This window comes from Lipotes vexillifer, unplaced genomic scaffold (genome assembly GCF_000442215.2).
Source record: "Lipotes vexillifer unplaced genomic scaffold, Lipotes_vexillifer_v1.1 scaffold691, whole genome shotgun sequence".
NCBI classification, from domain to species: domain Eukaryota; kingdom Metazoa; phylum Chordata; class Mammalia; order Artiodactyla; family Lipotidae; genus Lipotes; species Lipotes vexillifer.
In genome coordinates this window covers 478,200-496,584 of record NW_006788040.1, presented here as the reverse complement: position 1 = coordinate 496,584, position 18,385 = coordinate 478,200, and the positions used below count along the sequence as shown (strand labels likewise).

General features: G+C 41.6%; 1 protein-coding gene across 1 annotated transcript in view; it reads right to left on the bottom strand.

The window, feature by feature from the left end:
- Positions 1 to 18,385, bottom strand: part of GRK3 (G protein-coupled receptor kinase 3) — a 119,458-nt gene that overhangs the window by 79,639 nt on the left and 21,434 nt on the right. Inside the window, exon 2 of the mRNA XM_007461132.1 lies at positions 16,576 to 16,652. Within this exon, the coding sequence (XP_007461194.1) occupies positions 16,576 to 16,652 (77 nt within the window). The remainder of the gene's footprint in view (positions 1 to 16,575; positions 16,653 to 18,385) is intronic.

Here is an 18,385-nt window from a genome sequence, read left to right as displayed (position 1 = left end):
GAGCCCAACAAAAAAGAAGCCCCAAAACCAGAAAAAAAAAAAAAAAAAAAAGATCTGTAGGGGACTTCCCTGGTGGTGGAGTGCTTAAGAATCTGCCTCCCAATGCAGGGGACACGGGTTCGAGCCCTGGTCCGGGAAGATCCCACATGCTGCAGAGCAACTAAGCCCATGCACCACAACTACTGAGCCTGTGCTCTAGAGCCCATGAGCCACAACTACTGAAGCCCACGCACCACAACCACTGAAGCCCGCGTGCCTACAGCCTGTGCTCTGCAACAAGAGAAGCCACTACGATGACAAGCCCGCGCACCACAATGAAGAGCAGCCCCCTGCAACTAGAGAAAGCCCGGGCACAGCAACGAAGACTCAATGCAGCCAAAAATAAGTAAATAAATAAAATTTTTTTTAAAACACACACATAAGATGATTTTTTTTAAAAAAGGAACTGTATGGGGCTTCCCTGGTGGCGCAGTGGTTGAGAGTCTGCCTGCCGATGCAGCGGATAGGGGTTCGTGCCCCGATCTGGGAAGATCCCACATGCCACGGAGTGGCTGGGCCTGTGAGCCATGGCTGCTGAGGCTGCATGTCCGGAGCCTGTGCTCCGCAATGGGTGACACCACAACAAGTGAGAGGCCTGCGTACACGAAAAAAAAAAAAAAAAAAAAAAAAAAAAAAAAAAAAAAAAGGAACTGTATGTAGAACACTGAGTACCTAAGGGCTTGATTATGGGCTGTTACCATTCAAACGGTACTGACTGATACAGAACTTTTCAAAGCTTCTGCTTCTGAGGTTTACACGTGCTGCTATGCGTAAGCCAGAAACTGATCATCACCATCTTTACATCACTCTGTGAAGTTAAAACAATGGTGTTATGCACCTAGGGTTTTACAGGTAGTCCCAATTTCACATATTTAACACATTCTCCTGCCAAGAACCAAATACTTTACTTCAAAAATAAAATTACACCTCAGAACATAATATGGTAACCAGAGCCGGACTTAAGTTCCCACAATAACAACCAAAAAACTGGACAAGATATATGAAGTAACTGTTTTCAGACACAGAAGGGGCTATAGTCCCTGAAAGAAGGGAAGCAAACTAGGAGGACCCCAGGCTGGGCCAGCTCTTGGCCTGGAGGTACTTTCTGAAATGTGGTGCTGGGAGGGGGACCCAAGCAGACCATGGTGGTCCTGCCGAGGCAAAGGCACCAGGAGATCACGGAACACGAGGTGCCTGGAAACACCAGAAAAATCAATGAAATGAAGAGCTGTATAGCTATTATAAGCCAGTGGTGATGACAACTTACTAGGATATACTCCTACTAGGATATATCCAAAAGAAGACTGGAAAAGGAAAAAGCAACAAGGAAACAAATAATACATATGCAGGATTTAAATCCAACTAAATTGGTAATTATTTAAGTGTAAATGGTCTAAATAGGCTAATTACAAGGCAGAGATCAGAGAACAGACAGACCATGCAAACACTAATATCAAGAAAGCTGGAGTGATTATAACAATATTAGACAAAGTAGACGTCAGAACAAATATATTATTACCAGGATAGACTTCTCATCATGATAAAAGTGGTAGACTCATCAAGATGACATAACAATCATAATGCGTGTGTACTGGGAATTTCCTGGCGGTAAGTGGTTAGGGGTCCATGCTTCCACTGCAGGGGGCACAGGTTCGATCTCTGGTCGGGGAACTAAGATCCCGCAAGCTGCGTGGTACGACCAAAAAAACCAAAAAAATCTGCGTGTACCTATCACAGGAGATGCAACAATGCCTCTCCTAGGCACTTACCACAGAGAAATGACAGCATCTGTTCACAACAAGACTTGATGAAAAATATCCATAGCAGCTTTACTCGTAATTTCCCTGAACTGGAAACAACCCGATGTCCATGAAAAGTGAAGTGTGTTAATAAGTCCATACATTGGAATACTATCCAGCAATAAAAGAAACAAAAATCCCGACACAAGCAACGTGATAAATGAACCTCAAGGAAGAACATCGTGCTGAGGCAAAGGGGCCAGACACAAAATAGGATTTGATTCTAGTGATAGGATGTTCTAGAAAAGGCAAATATAATCTACTGTGACTGGAAGCAGAAGCAGATCAGTGGTTGCCTGGAGCTGGGATGAGCTGTTTAGAAATGGGCAAGAGTATACTTTTTAAAGTGATGGAAATGGTCCATATATGGATTGTGGTAACAGGTACGTGGGTGTACACTTTTGTCAAAACTCAAACTCTATATTTAAATTGGATGTATTTTATTGTGTTTTATACCTCAATAAAATTGCTTTTTAAAAGAACAAAAGCGGGGCTTCCCTGGTGGCGCAGTGGTTGAGAGTCCGCCTGCTGATGCAGGGGACACGGGTTCGTGCCCCAGCCCAGGAATATCCCACATGCCGCGGAGCGGATGGGCCCGTGAGCCATGGCCGCTGAGCCTGCGCGTCCGGAGCCTGTGCTCTGCAAGGGGAGAGGCCACAACGGTGAGAGGCCCAGTGTACCGCAAAAAAAAAAAAAAAAAAAAGAACAAAAGCATACAGCATATTTATCAGTAAACAAAGAAAAATTAAGTAACAACTGGATCCTTAGATATGTGGTATCTCAAGAGAAGGAAATCAGGCATATTCTGAAAGAGATAAGCTAATATTCTGAAAGAGATAAGCTAAAAAGTAACAACAGAAGAAAAGGGCCCAAATCAATGTTCCCAGTAAGCTATCCCATTTGAAGTTCTTTTCCATCACCAATTCTGAACCCACTTCTTGGTTTAAAAGGAGAAACCCCAAAACAAACCTAATTTCAATCTTCTGAAATAGTCACAGATTATATGGTAAGCAAATCAATTCTGAAAGAGCAAACTTTGAAGACAATGAATTAAAAAAAAAAATCAAAGCAGTAAAATATTTCCAGTAAGAAAAAAAAAAAAAAGATTTCTTTGGAGAGTAAGTGCATCTTACAAGGGAAGAAAGAATGTTTGCTTCTTGAAGAAGCTGTCCTAGTTGCTCTCACTGTGTTCTACTGTCATAAACAGTCTCTTTGAGGGACTAAAGCAATTCTCTCTGCCCCCACCTCCACACTTTTCTGGGATTTCTCTTGGAAACCAAATCACAAGAATCTTCTCTGTTCATCAGCGAGCAGAGTTGGGACAAAGCTCCAAACTTTAAGGCTGACCTAAAAGCATCATGTAGAACACAGAGGAGGTGTGACAATACTCTTCAGCAGATGGCCCACTGGGCAAAGCAAGCAAGTTACCTTAATTCCGAGATGCATGAACACAGTCATCGCCCTACACCCTCAGGCTCATGTCTGAGCCTTTCTTTCACCTTCTGGCTCCAACTGAACCCAACCACATGGTACCCTGCAAGCCTCTGTGCCTCCCACCCGCTTTTGTACCACAACACAATTCATTGCAAATCTATCCTCCCATCTTCAGATGACTTCTACCTCCACTGCTGGCCGCTGGTCCCAAAGCCGGGATCATCTCTTGCTGACGCGCTACAGCATCTCCTGCTTCTTGCTTCCACAGCACCTAGACAATGCTGCATGAGCACTTGAGTCAGGGTGTGCTGCCCCAGTACTCAAACTTTCCTGTGTCCCATCCCATGACCAGTAAAAGCGGAGAGCCTCGTGATTGCCCAAAAGGCCTCGCCAACCACCCCCCACCTGTCTCGCGGTCCCTCGCACTCAGCCCCTTGGCTGTAGCCTCCTTGCTGTTCCTCCACCACGTGGTTCCAGTCTTAGGGTCTCTGTCCTGCTGAGCCCTCTGCCTGGACCCACTTCTCCCCAGTACACAGGGGCTCAGCCCTCACACCTCCCCAGGACGCTGTTCAACCGTCCCTTTATAAGTAGTGCCTTCTCCAAACACCCTATTTGAAACTGCCGCACACACCGGCAAGCCCTGCCCCGCTTTGGCCTCTACAATTCTCCACAACGTTTACTACTGTGCGGACAGTGTGTATTCGTTGGTCTGTCTCCCCCCGTAGAATGTTAGCTCCAGGGACTGCAGGGGGGGTCTGGGTTCGATCCCTGGTCAGGGACCTAGATCCCACATGCCGCAACTAAGAGTTCGCATGCTGCAACTAAAAGATCCCGCGCGCCACAACTAAGACCCGGCGCAGCCAAATAAATAATTAAATAAATATATTAAATAAACAAAGAATGTTAGGTCCATAGGGGCACCCATAGCAGTACTATTCACGGATGCATGGTACACAGTGAAATTTACTGAATAAATGACTGAATTTTTAGTAGATTTCAAACAAAGCCCGTGAACCACCTCATAGCATATCTCTACATTTCCTGATCTTGACTTTGACTAGAAGTGGGAATACTAAAGTAAATCAAAGATAACGTATAAACCCTCAGAAAAGGTATTTCCCAAAGAGCTAAAACCAGGGGATATTATGACAGTGTACTGCCACCTGGAATTTCAGGCGTTTGGGGCTCCTAAAATCCTAAAACCGCCCAATCATCCCTCTACTGTCAGTTCAAAAAGCTGATAGTCAACTTTTCCAGTAGAGGTCATGTTTCCTAGGTCCTTAGAACTCTCCAGGAATATATATTAAGACCCCAGCTTTGCTAATATTGCTACAGCATGTAGTATTTTCCCTTAATTATGTGGACCCAGGCAATGAGACAGCTACAAAGTTGAGTCAGTTGCAGATGTTGGCTGATTGGCTAGACTTTCCTTTTGACTAAGAGTGGTTTCCCCACACTTGCCATGGGATCTAAACTCATGGCTCTGAAACATCACCAGTAGCCCCTTCCAAGAATTTCGGAGACTTCTGGGCAGTAGTAAACACTCCTTACAGCTGTCTGACACTGGCGTGTCAGAGGTCTGTGGGTTTCACATCCATCCTTTTGCAGAGTGAGCTGGTGGCAGGTAGAAAGTCCTCTGTGGCCTGACGCTGTTCTAGTCTCCCCTGTGTGCCTTTTATTTAATAAGACATTTCCAATGGAGCACTTAAAATATATTAGATTCTCAATGTGTCATTCAACAAAGCACATAAAGCAGAGACCTGCTACAGAAAGATCTTTGTGCCCTGCCCCCAAATTCTGGATTTTAGTATCATGATATATTAACTAGGAATTGTATTGTTTATATGTTTAAAAAAAAAAAAAACTCCAGCACTATTTACAATAGCCAAGATATGGAAGCAGCCTAAATGTCCGTCCACAGATGAATGGATAAAGATGATGTGGTATATATCAACATATACACAATGGTAATATTATGCAGCCATAAAAAAGAATGAAATAATGCTATTTGCAGCAACATGGATGGACCTAGAGATTATCATACTAAGTGAAGTGAGTCAGAGAGAGACAAATAAGATGATATCACTTATACGTGGAATCTAAAAAAATGATACAAATGAACTTATTTACAAAACAGAAACAGACTCACAGACACAGAAAACAAACTTACGGTTACCGAAGGAGAAAGGTGGGGAGGGATAAATTAGGAGTTTGGGATTAACAGATACACAGCATTATATATAAAACAGATAAACAACAAGGATCTACTGTATAGCACAGGGAACTACATTCAACATCTTGTAATAACCTATAATGGAAAAGAATCTGAAAAAGAACAGATATATGTATAACTGAATCACTTCACTGTACACCTGAAACTAACACAACATTCTATCAACTACACTTCAATTTAAAAAAACCCCAGATGCGTGCTCATTTCCCCACTAACTTTTCCTGGTGACAGACAGAAAATAGCAGTTGTGAAGTGCCTACCTCCTATTGAGGCTCTGCTTTTTGGGGAATGGGCAAACTTGGTCACGTTATTTTAACTAGCATAGAAAACACTAGTTTAATACACAGGTGGCCATCACTGTCTTAAACCAATAGTAATTCCCATCAACCGCGGGCTCAGAAAAGCTCAGGGAAAATTAAACAGTAACCACCTAAAAGACAGAGAGAGAGTTGCCAGCCTGCAGATCAGGGGTTTGGTGGTCACATGCCAGGGTTCCTATAGTTCTAGTGATTAGCAGATGTTAAAGGATTGTGCCATTCCAGTAAAAGTGTAGCTTCTCTGAATTTTTCTGGGAAGAGATAATCATGGCTGATCTTAGAACCTGAATGATGTCTTATGAAAGGAAAACCAGCCCAAATAAATTGGTTTAAAATAAACAAAAAAAACAACTAAATTTCTCATAGGACTGGTTTAAACCTTTCTACTCTCTTTGAAAGCTGCCACAATTTTCTCAGATGTCCCCAGTTTTCAGAGCCGCAGAGGCTGCGTGGCAGGGCAGGTGGCGTCTCCAACCCGGGGCGCCAATACCCAGGCTTGTGGGAGCCAACACAGATAAGGAGTCAGCCCAAAGGACTGCCTGCCAGTGGGGTTTGGACTAACAGCCTTTCCCTCTTCTTCAGTGTCTTTCCTCTCTAGGCGGCATTTCTGTTTAGAGATGCAAGCTGAAAGTGTGCAGAATCTGTGTCCATCATTGGGTTCCTCACCACCCGTTGCCTGCGGCTGCCTGGCCCCTTCAATTGAAAATCCAATTAGCCGTTCTGTTTTTTTCTCTTTCTGCTTTCCTTATTGTTACTTTCTCCTGATAGGTATCTTTCCCTCACTAGAAGTCTCCACAAAGGCATGGATAATTGATGCGGAGTTGAATGGGGCCCCAGGTTTTCTTCTCTTTTGGGGCTGGTGGCTCTCAGCTGGAGGAAGTTTTACACATCAGACAGGGTGGGACCCCGGCCGTCTGTGACTGTCAATCAGGGAGGCTGTTTGTCTGGGGAAGGCCCTGCGCAGGGACACAAACAAACTCTTCCAAACAAAGGTGGAAACAAAAGAGAAAACAAAGCCAGAAGGGGGGTTCCTGGGTTAAGACTTCCCTCTCTATGACCACATGCAAAAGGGCTCGATGTGCTATCATTTAACTCTGGTCTTCAAGTCAGAAGTTGCGCAGTGGTAAGTATTTGCAGATTTTTAGCCATCTACCATGTTCTGAAGCACAAAGCACTTCAAGCAATAATTTTATAATCATAAAATAGGTTGGTAACTTTGTTCCTTGAAAACTGACAAAAAAGTAATCCTAAAATGTTTTCTTCTGTGTCGCTTATTATTTTTTCAGTACTTCTGTGGTCCTGTATTTTGAATATAATTACCAAATTAAAAAAAGAGGTCTCTATGTCATGTCTGTGTCCATCTTTCTTTCTACAGGCCTGCTCAGAAAATCCTTTTAAAAAGAACTTTGTAAGTCAGCAATTTCTGTCTTTCCAATGTATCCTTTTTATAATGAAACATACTTTTTTTTAAAAGCCCATGGCAAATATATTTCTAATGCCTTAGCCCCAAATGCCAAACATAATTTATACATCTTTCAACCCGAATGTTCTTTGAAATCATGCTAAATATGTTTGAGACCAACATTAATAAATATTTAAGAAATCAAAGTGAAAAGTAAAAATTGAAAAGAAAAGGCACCAGACTGGAAAGAAAGGAGTAAATGTTTTTATTCAGAGACAAGATCTTACATGGAGACAATCCTAAAGAACTCACACACATACACACATACACAAATCTACTAGAACTAATAAATTAGTTCAGCAAGATTGTAGGATACAAGATCACCATACAAAAAACAATTCTATTTCCGTGTACTAGCAATGAACAACCAAAAGTGAAATTAAAGAAACAATTTCATCCATAACAGCATCAAAAACATTAAAATAATTGTGAATAAATTTAAGAAGACATATAAGACTGAAAACTACAAAGCACTGCTGAGAGAAATTAGGGACAACGTAAACAACTGTAGAGACATGTCATTCATGGACTTAATGTTGTTAAAATGACAGTTGTCTCCAAATCTAGAGATTCGACAAAATCCCTACCAAAATATGAGTAGGTTTTTTGTGGGGGGTTTTTGGCAGAAATTGAAAAACTGATGCTAAAATTCATATGGAAATGCAAAGGATCCAGAAGAGCCAAAAACAATTTTGAAAAAAAAAAAAAAAAAAAACAAGAATGAAGCGAGAAGATTTTTATTTCCTGATTTCAAAACTTACTATAAAGCTACAGTAATCAAGACAGTGTGGAACCAGCATAAGAACAGACATATACATCAACAGAACAAAACTGAGAGTCCAGAAATAAGTCCTTAAATTTATGGTCAATTAATTTTCAACAAGGGTGCCGAGACAATCCAACGGGGGAAACAAACAAAAAAACTGGAACTCTCATAAAATGATGGTGAGAATGTAAATACAGTATAATTTAGAAAGCAATTAGTGATTCCTTAAAAAGTTAAACATGAATTCACCATACAGCCCGGCAATTCCACTCCTAGTTACATACCCAGGAGAAATGAAAACATACATCCACACTTGTACATGAATGTGAACACAGCAGCATCGTTTGTAGTAGACCAAAAGTGGGAATAATTCAAATGTCCATCAACTGGCGAAGGGGTAAACAAAATGTGGTCTATCCATATAATGGGATATTATTCAGCAACAAAAGGGAACGAGAGACCGGAACACACAACGTGGATCAACCTCCAAAACCTGATGCTAAACGAAAGAAGCCATATGCAAAAGACTAACAGTCTACAGCCTGTAAGATTCCACTCATATGAAATGTTCAGAAAAGGCAAATTACTATAGAGACAGAAAGCAGATTATTGGTTGCCTGGGGATGGGAGCAGGAAGTGACTACAAGTGGGCACAGGGTGTCTCTTTGAGACATGGAAATGTTTTAAAATTAGACTGTGGGGCTAGCTGCACAACTCAGAGTTTACTAAAACTCATCAAATTATACACTCATAATGAGTGAATTTTATAACATGTAATATCATGCCTCGATAAAGCTGTTTTTAGAAGAGTAAAAGTTGCAAAATTTTGTTTTGACCAAAACCATGTTTCAAAGACACCAATTCTCACACGAATTCAAAAAGATTAATATTCAGACTCTGGATTAAGCTCTGAAGTCAGTGTGAGAAAATGAAATGTCTTCCGTGGCAATAATGATGTGACATCATACTACTTTAACTATGATGTTCTTTATATATGAGAGTTAACATTTGCATACTTTATGAATTAAGCATCTATTTTGGAGTCTCCTTATAATCGGAAACATCCTTCTCTAACAGGAGAGGGTATGCAGTCAAGAGAAGTAAGTAGACTGTCAACAGATGGAATTTATCAAATGTTATGTGCCCCACTTGCATATGATGGAATTATTTCAGTATATCACAGAAGAAAATGGTAGCAAAACATCTTAACCATACAAATTGATTTTAACCGACAAATTGATTTTACTGTCTATTTGATAACCAGTATCCCTTTAAAACCATTCTTTCAATGAGCCAAACCCAGGACATGTGTCAATATCTAAATGAGTGAGTTTTACTGGCAGCAAATTAGGAATCAACTTAATTGATGTCCCTGAAGACGTATGATTTCTATGTAAGGATGAGGAAGATAAAGACAGCTGTCATTTACTTAACCTTTTTTATTCTGGAAACCGGCAATTAAAAACAAAGAAGTTAAACATTGATCCTCCTCTATTAGTCTTCTATTGCTGTGTAACAAATACCCACAAACTCAGTGACTTAAAAACACCACTAATGGGCTTCCCTGGTGGCGCAGTGGTTGAGAGTCCGCCTGCCGATGCAGGGGACGCGGGTTCGTGCCCTGGTCCGGGAAGATCCCACATGCCGCGGAGCGGCTGGGCCCGTGAGCCATGGCCGCTGAGCCTGCGCGTCCGGAGCCTGTGCTCCGCAACGGGAGAGGCCACAACAGTGAGAGGCCACGTACAGCAAAAAAAAAAAAAAACAAAAAAACAAAAAAAAAACAAAAAAGGTTGTATGAGAAAACATTCAGATTTTTTAGAGATGCACATAGAGCTGAAATGCTATGAAGGGTTTGCTAATTGCTTTAAAATATGCAGGCAACCACAAAAAGCGGGGATGGACAAAGCAGGTACACAAAATGTTGAAACATATCGAATCTGGGTGATGTATATGCCTGGGGGCTCGTTATTCTGGTCCATTTTTACCCAGGACTAAAAATTTTTATAATAAATAATTTCATTTAAGAGATTTCATTCATTGAGCATCTGCTGAGAATCAATCACTGTGTTCAGGGCTTCGCATCCATTTCCTGCTGGATCCTCACTGTGGCCTTATGAAGTAGGTACCATTTGTATCCCCACTTTTATAGCTAAGAATATGAAACAACGACCAGCGTGGGGTGTAGCCGACAGACCTGCCAATTGCCCGCCACCCCAGTGAAGCCTCAGAGGCCAAGTAAATGAAAGATTTCTACATTTTTCGTTTCACAAAGCAGTTTGACAAGTCGGCTACAGCCCACATTGGAGGGCAATCCCCCAAACCATGCTCCAACCGCAGCATGGGGGATGCCGGAAGGTTCGGAAGGAGACAAAAGGAGGAGCCAGGTAGAGGGTGAAAGAGAAACAGAGGGACCACAGAAAAGCAACAAGGTGGAAACACAGGGAGACAGTCACGGAAAGGGGCGGAGGGAAGAGATGGGGAGACACTGGGGACGAGCGGTGTGCTTGAAGGAGGACGTCACAGACCTAGAGAGTCAGACAAAGCTACTGCAACCTTGGTCCACCCTCACTCTGCCCCACCCGGCACACCAGTCAGAAAACGGGAACGCCTCGGGGCAAAGGAGGGACCAGACACGTTCGGTGTAGAGCTCTGTCCACGTGTAATTACAGATCCGTGTCAGGAACCATTACCTTGTCCTCTCTCCTCATCCCCCAGACCCCATCCTGTGACCTCCCCAGTCAGCTCGCCAGCTCCAAGCTCAGAGTCAGGAGGAAGGGAAGGAGGAGTTATTTATCTATCTAAACCATGTTTCAGTTTTTTAACGGCCTACTTAGATAAAAGTCACAGACCCTCAGTGCCCAGCAAAGCTGTTCTCAGTGGGGGAACATCTGTGAGGCTGAAGTTTATAGCACGAGGGCCACGTTAATGCCACTAGGGGGCTCAGATCAGAGGCTCCTGGAGGCGGCTTCAGGTGATAGTTTAATCACAACAGAAAAAACAGGTCTGGGGCTTGCACGTGTGACGGGGGGGGGGGAGTGAGGATGGCAGACGGGAAAGGGGTTACAGGAGGGAGAGTGGGGAGCAGAAAACACAAAGGAAGACAGAATCCTCAAAGAGAATCCTCAGTGCATTTCAGAGGCTGGAACTAGAGCTGCAGGGGAGGGCAGGCCTGTCACACACACACACCCCCAGGGCATGTTAATAACACGGAACCACTTGCTCAAATTACACGTTAAAAAACGTGGGATCTTCTCCTAGCGGCATTATTCATGAGAGCCAAAAACTGGAAACAGTCGGCAGGTGAATGGATAAATGAAATGTGGCATAGCCATACATGGGAATATTATCAGGTACAGAAAGGCAGGCAGTACTGATACACATGCTACAACGTAGATGAACCCTGAAAACATTATGTTGAGAGAAGCCAGATGCAAAAGGCCACGTGCTATATGATGCCGTTGTTTTTTTTTAACATCTTTATTGGAGTATAATTGCTTTACAATGGTGTGTTAGTTTCTGCTTTATAACAAAGTGAATCAGTTATACATATACATATGTCCCCATATCTCTTCCGTCTTGAAACTCCCTCCCTCCCACCCTCCCTATCCCACCCCTCTAGGTGGTCACAAAGCACCGAGCTGATCTCCCTGTGCTATGCGGCTGCTTCCCACTAGCTATGTAGTTTACGTTTGGTGGTGTATATATGTCCATGCCACTCTCTCACTTTGTCCCAGCTTACCCTTCCCCCTCCCCATGTCCTCAAATCCATTCTCTAGTAGGTCTGTGTCTTTATTCCCGTCTTGCCCCTACGTTCTTCATGACCATTTTTTTAGATTCCATATATATGTGTTAGCATACGGTATTTGTTTTTTTCTCTTTCTGACTTAATTCACTCTGTATGACAGTCTCTAGGTCCATCCATCTCACTACAAATAACTCAATTCCATTCCTTTTTATGGCTGAGTAATATTCCATTGTATATATGTGCCGTATCTTCTTTATCCATTCATCGGTTGATGGACGCTTAGGTTGCTTCCATGTCCTGGCTATTGTAAACAGAGCTGCAATGAACATTTTGGTACATGACTCTCTGTGAATTATGGTTTTCTCAGGGTATATGGCCAGTAGTGGGATTGCTGGGTTGTATGGTAGTTCTATTTTTTGTTTTTTACGGAACCTCCATACTGTTCTCCATAGTGGCTGATTCAATTTACATTCCCACCAACAGTGCAAGAGGGTTCGCTTTTCTCCACACGCTCTCCAGCATTTATTGTTTGTAGATTTTTTGATGATGGCCATTCTGACCAGCATCCAATGATACCTCACTGTAGTTTTGATTTGCATTTCTCTAATGATTAATGATGTTGAGCATTCTTTCATGTGTTTGTTGGCAATCTGTATATCTTCTTTGGAGAAATGTCTATTTAGCTCTTCTGCCCATTTTTGGATTGGGTTGTTTGTTTTTTTGACATTGAGTTGCATGAGTTGCTTGTAAATTTTGGAGATTAATCCTTGGTCAGCTGCTTCATTTGCAAATATTTTCTCCCATTCTGAGGGTTGTCTTTTGGTCTTGGTTACGGTTTCCTTTGCTGTGCAAAAGCTTTGAAGTTTCATTAGGGCCCATTTGTTTACTTTTGTTTTTATTTCTGTTTCTCTAGAAGGTGGGTCAAAAAGGATCTTGCTATGATTTATGTCATAGAGTGTGCTGCCCATGTTTTCCTCTAAGAGTTTGATAGTGTCTGGCCTTACATTTAGGTCTTTAATCCATTTTGAGTTTATTTTTATGTATGGTGTTAGGGAGTGTTCTAATTTCATTCTTTTACATGTAGCTGTCCAGTTTTCCCAGCACCACTTATTGAAGAGGCTGTCTCTTCTCCACTGTATATTCTTGCCTCCTTTATCAAAGATAAGGTGACCATATGTGCGTGGGTTTATGTCTGAGCTTTCTATCCTGCTCCATTGATCTATATTTCTGTTTTTGTGCCAGTACTATATTGTCTTGATTACTGTAGCTTTGTAGTATAGTCTGAAGTCAGGGAGCCTGATTCCTCCAGCTCCGTTTTTCTTTCTCAAGATTGCTTTGGCTATTCGGGGTCTTTTGTGTTTCCATACAAATTGTGAAATTTTTTGTTCTAGTTCTGTGAAAAATGCCAGTGGTAGTTTGATAGGGATTGCATTGAATCAATCTGTAGATTGCTTTGGGTAGTAGAGTCATTTTCACAATGTTGATTCTTCCAATCCAAGAACATGGCATGTCTCTCCATCTATCTGTATCATCTTTAATTTCTTTCATCAGTGTCTTATAATTTTCTGCATACAGGTCTTCTGTCTCCTTAGGTAGGTTTATTCCTAGATATTTTATTCTTTTTGTTGCAATGGTAAGTGGGAGTGTTTTCTTAATTTCACTTTCAGATTTTTCATCGTTAGTGTATAGGAATGCAAGAGATTTCTGTGCATTAATTTTGTATCCTGCTACGTTACCAAATTCATTGATTAGCTTTAGTAGTTTTCTGGTAGCATCTTTAGGATGCTCTATGTGTAGTATCATGTCATCTGCAAACAGTGACAGCTTTACTTCTTCTTTTCCGATTTGGATTCCTGTTATTTCTTTTTCTTCTCTGATTGCTGTGGCTAAAACTTCCAAAACTATGTCAAATAAGAGTGGTGAGAGTGGGAAACCTTGTCTTGCTCCTGATCTCAATGGGTTTCAGTTTTTCACCATTGAGGACGATGTTGGTTGTGGGTTTGTCATATATGGCCTTTATTATGTTGAGGAAAGTTCCCTCTACGCCTACTTTCTGGAGGGTTTTTATCATAAATGGGTGTTGAATTTTGTCGAAAGCTTTCTCTGCATCTATTGAGATGATCATATGGTTTTTCTCCTTCAATTTGTTAATATGGTGTATCACGTTGATTGATTTGCGTATATTGAAGAATCCTTGCATTCCTGGGATAAACCCCACTTGATCACGGTGTATGATCCTTTTAATGTGCTGTCGGATTCCGTGTGCTAGTATTTTGTTGAGGATTTTTGTATCTATGGTCATCAGTGATATTGGCCTGTAGTTTTCTTTTTTTGTGACATCTTTGTCCGGTTTTGGTATCAGGGTGATGGTGGTCTCGTAGAATGAGTTTGGGAGTGTTTCTCCCTCTGCTGTATTTTGGAAGCGTTTGAGAAGGACAGGTGTTAGCTCTTCTTATGATGCCGTTTGTGTGGCGTGTCCAACACAGGCAAATCCACAGAGGCAGAAATTAGATTAGTGGTACTTAGGGGTTGGGGGGAGGGGGAGAATGGAGAGGGACTGCTGATGGGATGGGTTTCTTTCTGGGGTGATGAAAATGTTCTGTGATGAGACTTGTTGACGGTCATGCAACTCTGAATGCACGAGAACCCGCTGAACTGTATACTCGAAATGGGTGAATTTTATGCGATCTCAAATATATCTCAACAAAGCTGTAAAACATTTTTAAAAATTTAAGTAACCAACAAAGAATTCCTTTTTTGCCTTCCCTCCCAAAGTTACGGAGTTTCTCAATCTTGTTATCAGGCTAGTTTTATTTTCTGCTTTTCAGTACAAAATCAGAAGCAAAGGAGGGCACTTATATAGATGGCAGGTAACCAAACACCATGAAAGCAACGAGAAGCAGCAATAAAGGATGAGATGAAAGCCAAATCTGTTCCCCCACCAAATCCTGATGCTCAGGATGAAACGTTTCCATGTGGCTAAGGGCTCTCCCCACGTCGTCCTCAGAACGGACGGGCTACTCTTCATCTGCTTCTCCAGAGCACGCCAGCCGCCCTTTGACCACTGTATTTTGTGGGTTATCACAGAAGCCACATCTACAGAAGACTGCCTTCATAGACGGCTACTTTGTGACAAAAAGCGGTTCACAAACTTCCAGAGACTTTCCGCACCGGTTTCTGCTTTCCTTGAACAAAGGAGATCACTGTAACTCTTTCTAAAAAAACAAAAAACCTCTCCAGTTTTTACCGGGTGACTTTCTACAGTATTTTACAGTCATGGTTTCCTTTCCAAGAGCCTTGAAAGAATTATCAGAGGAGAAGAACGTCAGATCAGAACAAGTCACTTCATCAACCTGGGTCTACACCTCCTTACCTGTACACGGAAGGGCGACCCAGAATTATCTCTAAGAATATTCAGTCTCAAAGGGATCAGTCAGCCTGTGTCTATGGAAATTTTTATTTTTCTTCTTTGCTGTGCTGTGTAGCACGCGGGAATCTTAGTTCCCCGACGAGGAAGCGAACCCATGCCCCTTGCAGTGGAAGCGCAGAGTCTTAACAACTGGACCGCCAGGAAAGTCCCAGCCTGTGTCTACGAATCATGGCAACAAAACTACATGCAGAAGCAGAGTTCCAGGAAACTTAGGAAGACTTTAATTTCTTGAAATTTTAACAAAGTAATCCTCTAGTATTAAGTTAATTAAAAAACTCAGACACAGTTCCTCCGCAAACCTTCTCTGAGCAGTTGTGGGAGGCAAACAAGATGCAAAGAGACTTCCTGGTCTCTTGTATTCAGCTATGCGTATTTCACGGAAAAACTCTAGCACGATCTGCTTATACACCACTGTGGGCAAGTTAACAACAGGGCCAGATGACAGGCCAAATGATGAATCCTAGCCTCAAGAACAAAAGACCGTTTAGGAAATTTCTGGACAGTGGGAACTGATTTTGGGGAATGGGGGAAAAAAACAGGTGGCCAACAGCTCTCATCTAACTCGGCCGACAGTCACCTTTAAACAAACTGCCAGTCTTTCAGAAGGCAGGTGAGAATACAGTGTCTCATTCCTTTGTGGGTCTTGAAATTCCCACTAAAGCAATTCCTGTCCAGTCCTAATTTCTCTAGGGCACTAACTGCGGTCACCACAGAGCACTCCTACACAACCACACATCTGCATAGGCTGAGACCAGCGCTGGCCAGAGGTGGGCATGGGTCCATGAGCTCTGTGTACACAACAGGGGGAGTCCTGGTGACTGGCTAAGTAGAGATTCCAAATGGAGCCACAGGAATAAGGGAAATTGATGTGGAACTGACAAGAGTGAGCAGCAAACAAAACCCATAAACCCATGAGAACTGATCAAGTAAGCCAGCCCCACACTTTGGAAGCAGACACAAGAGCGGGGTGAGGTTTATGAAGACACATGCCAACCCCCTGTGATCACGGAACGTACAAGATCAGTGAGAGAAGCTGAGGACCTGAGACGCGGGTCCAAAGAGAGCTTCTTTCTGGTTTCCGAGTACCCAATCCTTTGATTTGGGGAAGCTCCCAAACTGTCTTAAAACTTACAGCCAAACTAGTCTGTTTTCCAATAGCTTACTTACAAGAGATAGTATTAGGGACATAAGTAATCATTCAGTATCTTATTAATTACATGCAACTTCCTTCATCCCCAGCTTGAGCTATAAAGCATGTAACAGCATTAGGGGCTGCATTTATACATTATTGTGGCGTCACCCGATACCACGACTGGAATTACAGTTTGCCAAACAAACAAGCAGGCTTACCAATTTTCTGATTAAAAATCTTGTCGAAAGTGATTTCATGTCTCTCCTCGAGATACTTCTGCATCACACTCCGGATACTAAAAGAGAAGAGTGACACGTTTTTAACAATGACAGCCTCCATCCCTAGAATGGAAGATACGTGGATGTCTTCATTCAAGGATATTGGCTTGATGAACTTGATTTTGGTATTCATTTCACAATGTGTGTGTATACCACATCATCACATTGTATACTTTAAATATAAATAATTTCATTTGTCAGTTATACCTCAATAAAAAATATGCCCAAAAGAAGGATACTGGCTTGACGAGAGATGCCTCTTACTGACACCCACGACTGCATAAACAGCTGACTAAATTTAAAGCTGGAAACACCACAGCTCCAGCTAGTACCCTCTTCCCATGACTCAGGACCAACCTTACATGTAGAGACTTGACTATGAAAAATAACTTAAGGACTTTGGGGAAGCTTTCCCTCAACACCACCACTTTACAAAAATATTAAAAGCGTACACACATGCGACAAATTCTGCTAAATCGATGAATGAGTTTCTTTCTAAAGCAAATGTTCCCTGGATATATTAATATTCAAAAAATCACACTTCTATACATCAATGATAAACCACGATAAAACATAATTAGAAGGAAGATTTCACTTACACCAGAATAAGAAACATCAAATGCCTTGAAATAAATCTTTCAAAATATGTGCAGGAATGTTACAGGGAAAAATTACAAACTGTACTGAGAGACAGTAAAGAAGATCTTAATACATGGAAAGATAGACCACAGCCAGGAATGGAAAGACTTAATACTGCAGAAACTCAAAGTCTACCCAGATTCATCTATAAACTCAATACAATTCCCATCAATATTCCAATAGGATTTTTCATAGAACCCAGAAACAGATAAGCTCCTTATAAAGTGTATGCAAAACAACACAGGCTCAAGAATAGCCGAGACATTTCTGAAGAAAAAGAATGATGATAAAAGGGCTTATTATGAAGCTAAAGTAATTAAGACAGGATAAACAAACTGACCAAGGAAATGGAACAGAAAGCACATAAACCTACCCACACATACATGGAACCTTGATACATAACAGAAGTGGCAAAGCAGAAAAATGGGGAAAGGAGGGATGATTCAATAAGTGAACCCCCAAAGCGATTATCCAAATGGGAAAAGTAGAAATTAAATCTCTATCATCCAATGATGGGCAACAATTTGGCATTATCCCTTCCTTTTTTTTCTTTCTGAAACTAACTGAGGTATAATTTACATGTAATTAAATGCACATTTAAGTGTACCGTTAAATGAGTTTTTCACATATAATACTCTTCTAATCAAGATATCAAATATTTCTATCACCCCAAAAGATGCTCCTTTGCAATCAATCGCCCCAAATTCCAGGATCTGAGCAACTACTGATCTCCTTTCTGTTAATAAAGATGACTTGCTGTAGTTCTAGAATTTTATATAAATAATACAATATGTTGTCTTTTGTGTCTGGTTTCTTTCCCTCGGCATAAACAAGCTTCATCCATATTGTTGTGTGCATAAGTATTCAGTTCCTTCTTATTGCCAAGTAGTATGTCATTGTATGAATATTCTACCATTTGTTTATCTGTTCATCTGTTGACAGACATTTGCGTTGTTTCCAGTTTGGGGCTATTACAAATAAAGCTGCTTTAAACATCTGTGCATACGTCTTTTTATGGGCATGTGTTTTCACGTTTCATGGGTAAATATCTAGAAGTGAAACTGTTGGTCATATGGTGAGTTACATTGAACATTATGAGAAACTGCTGAAC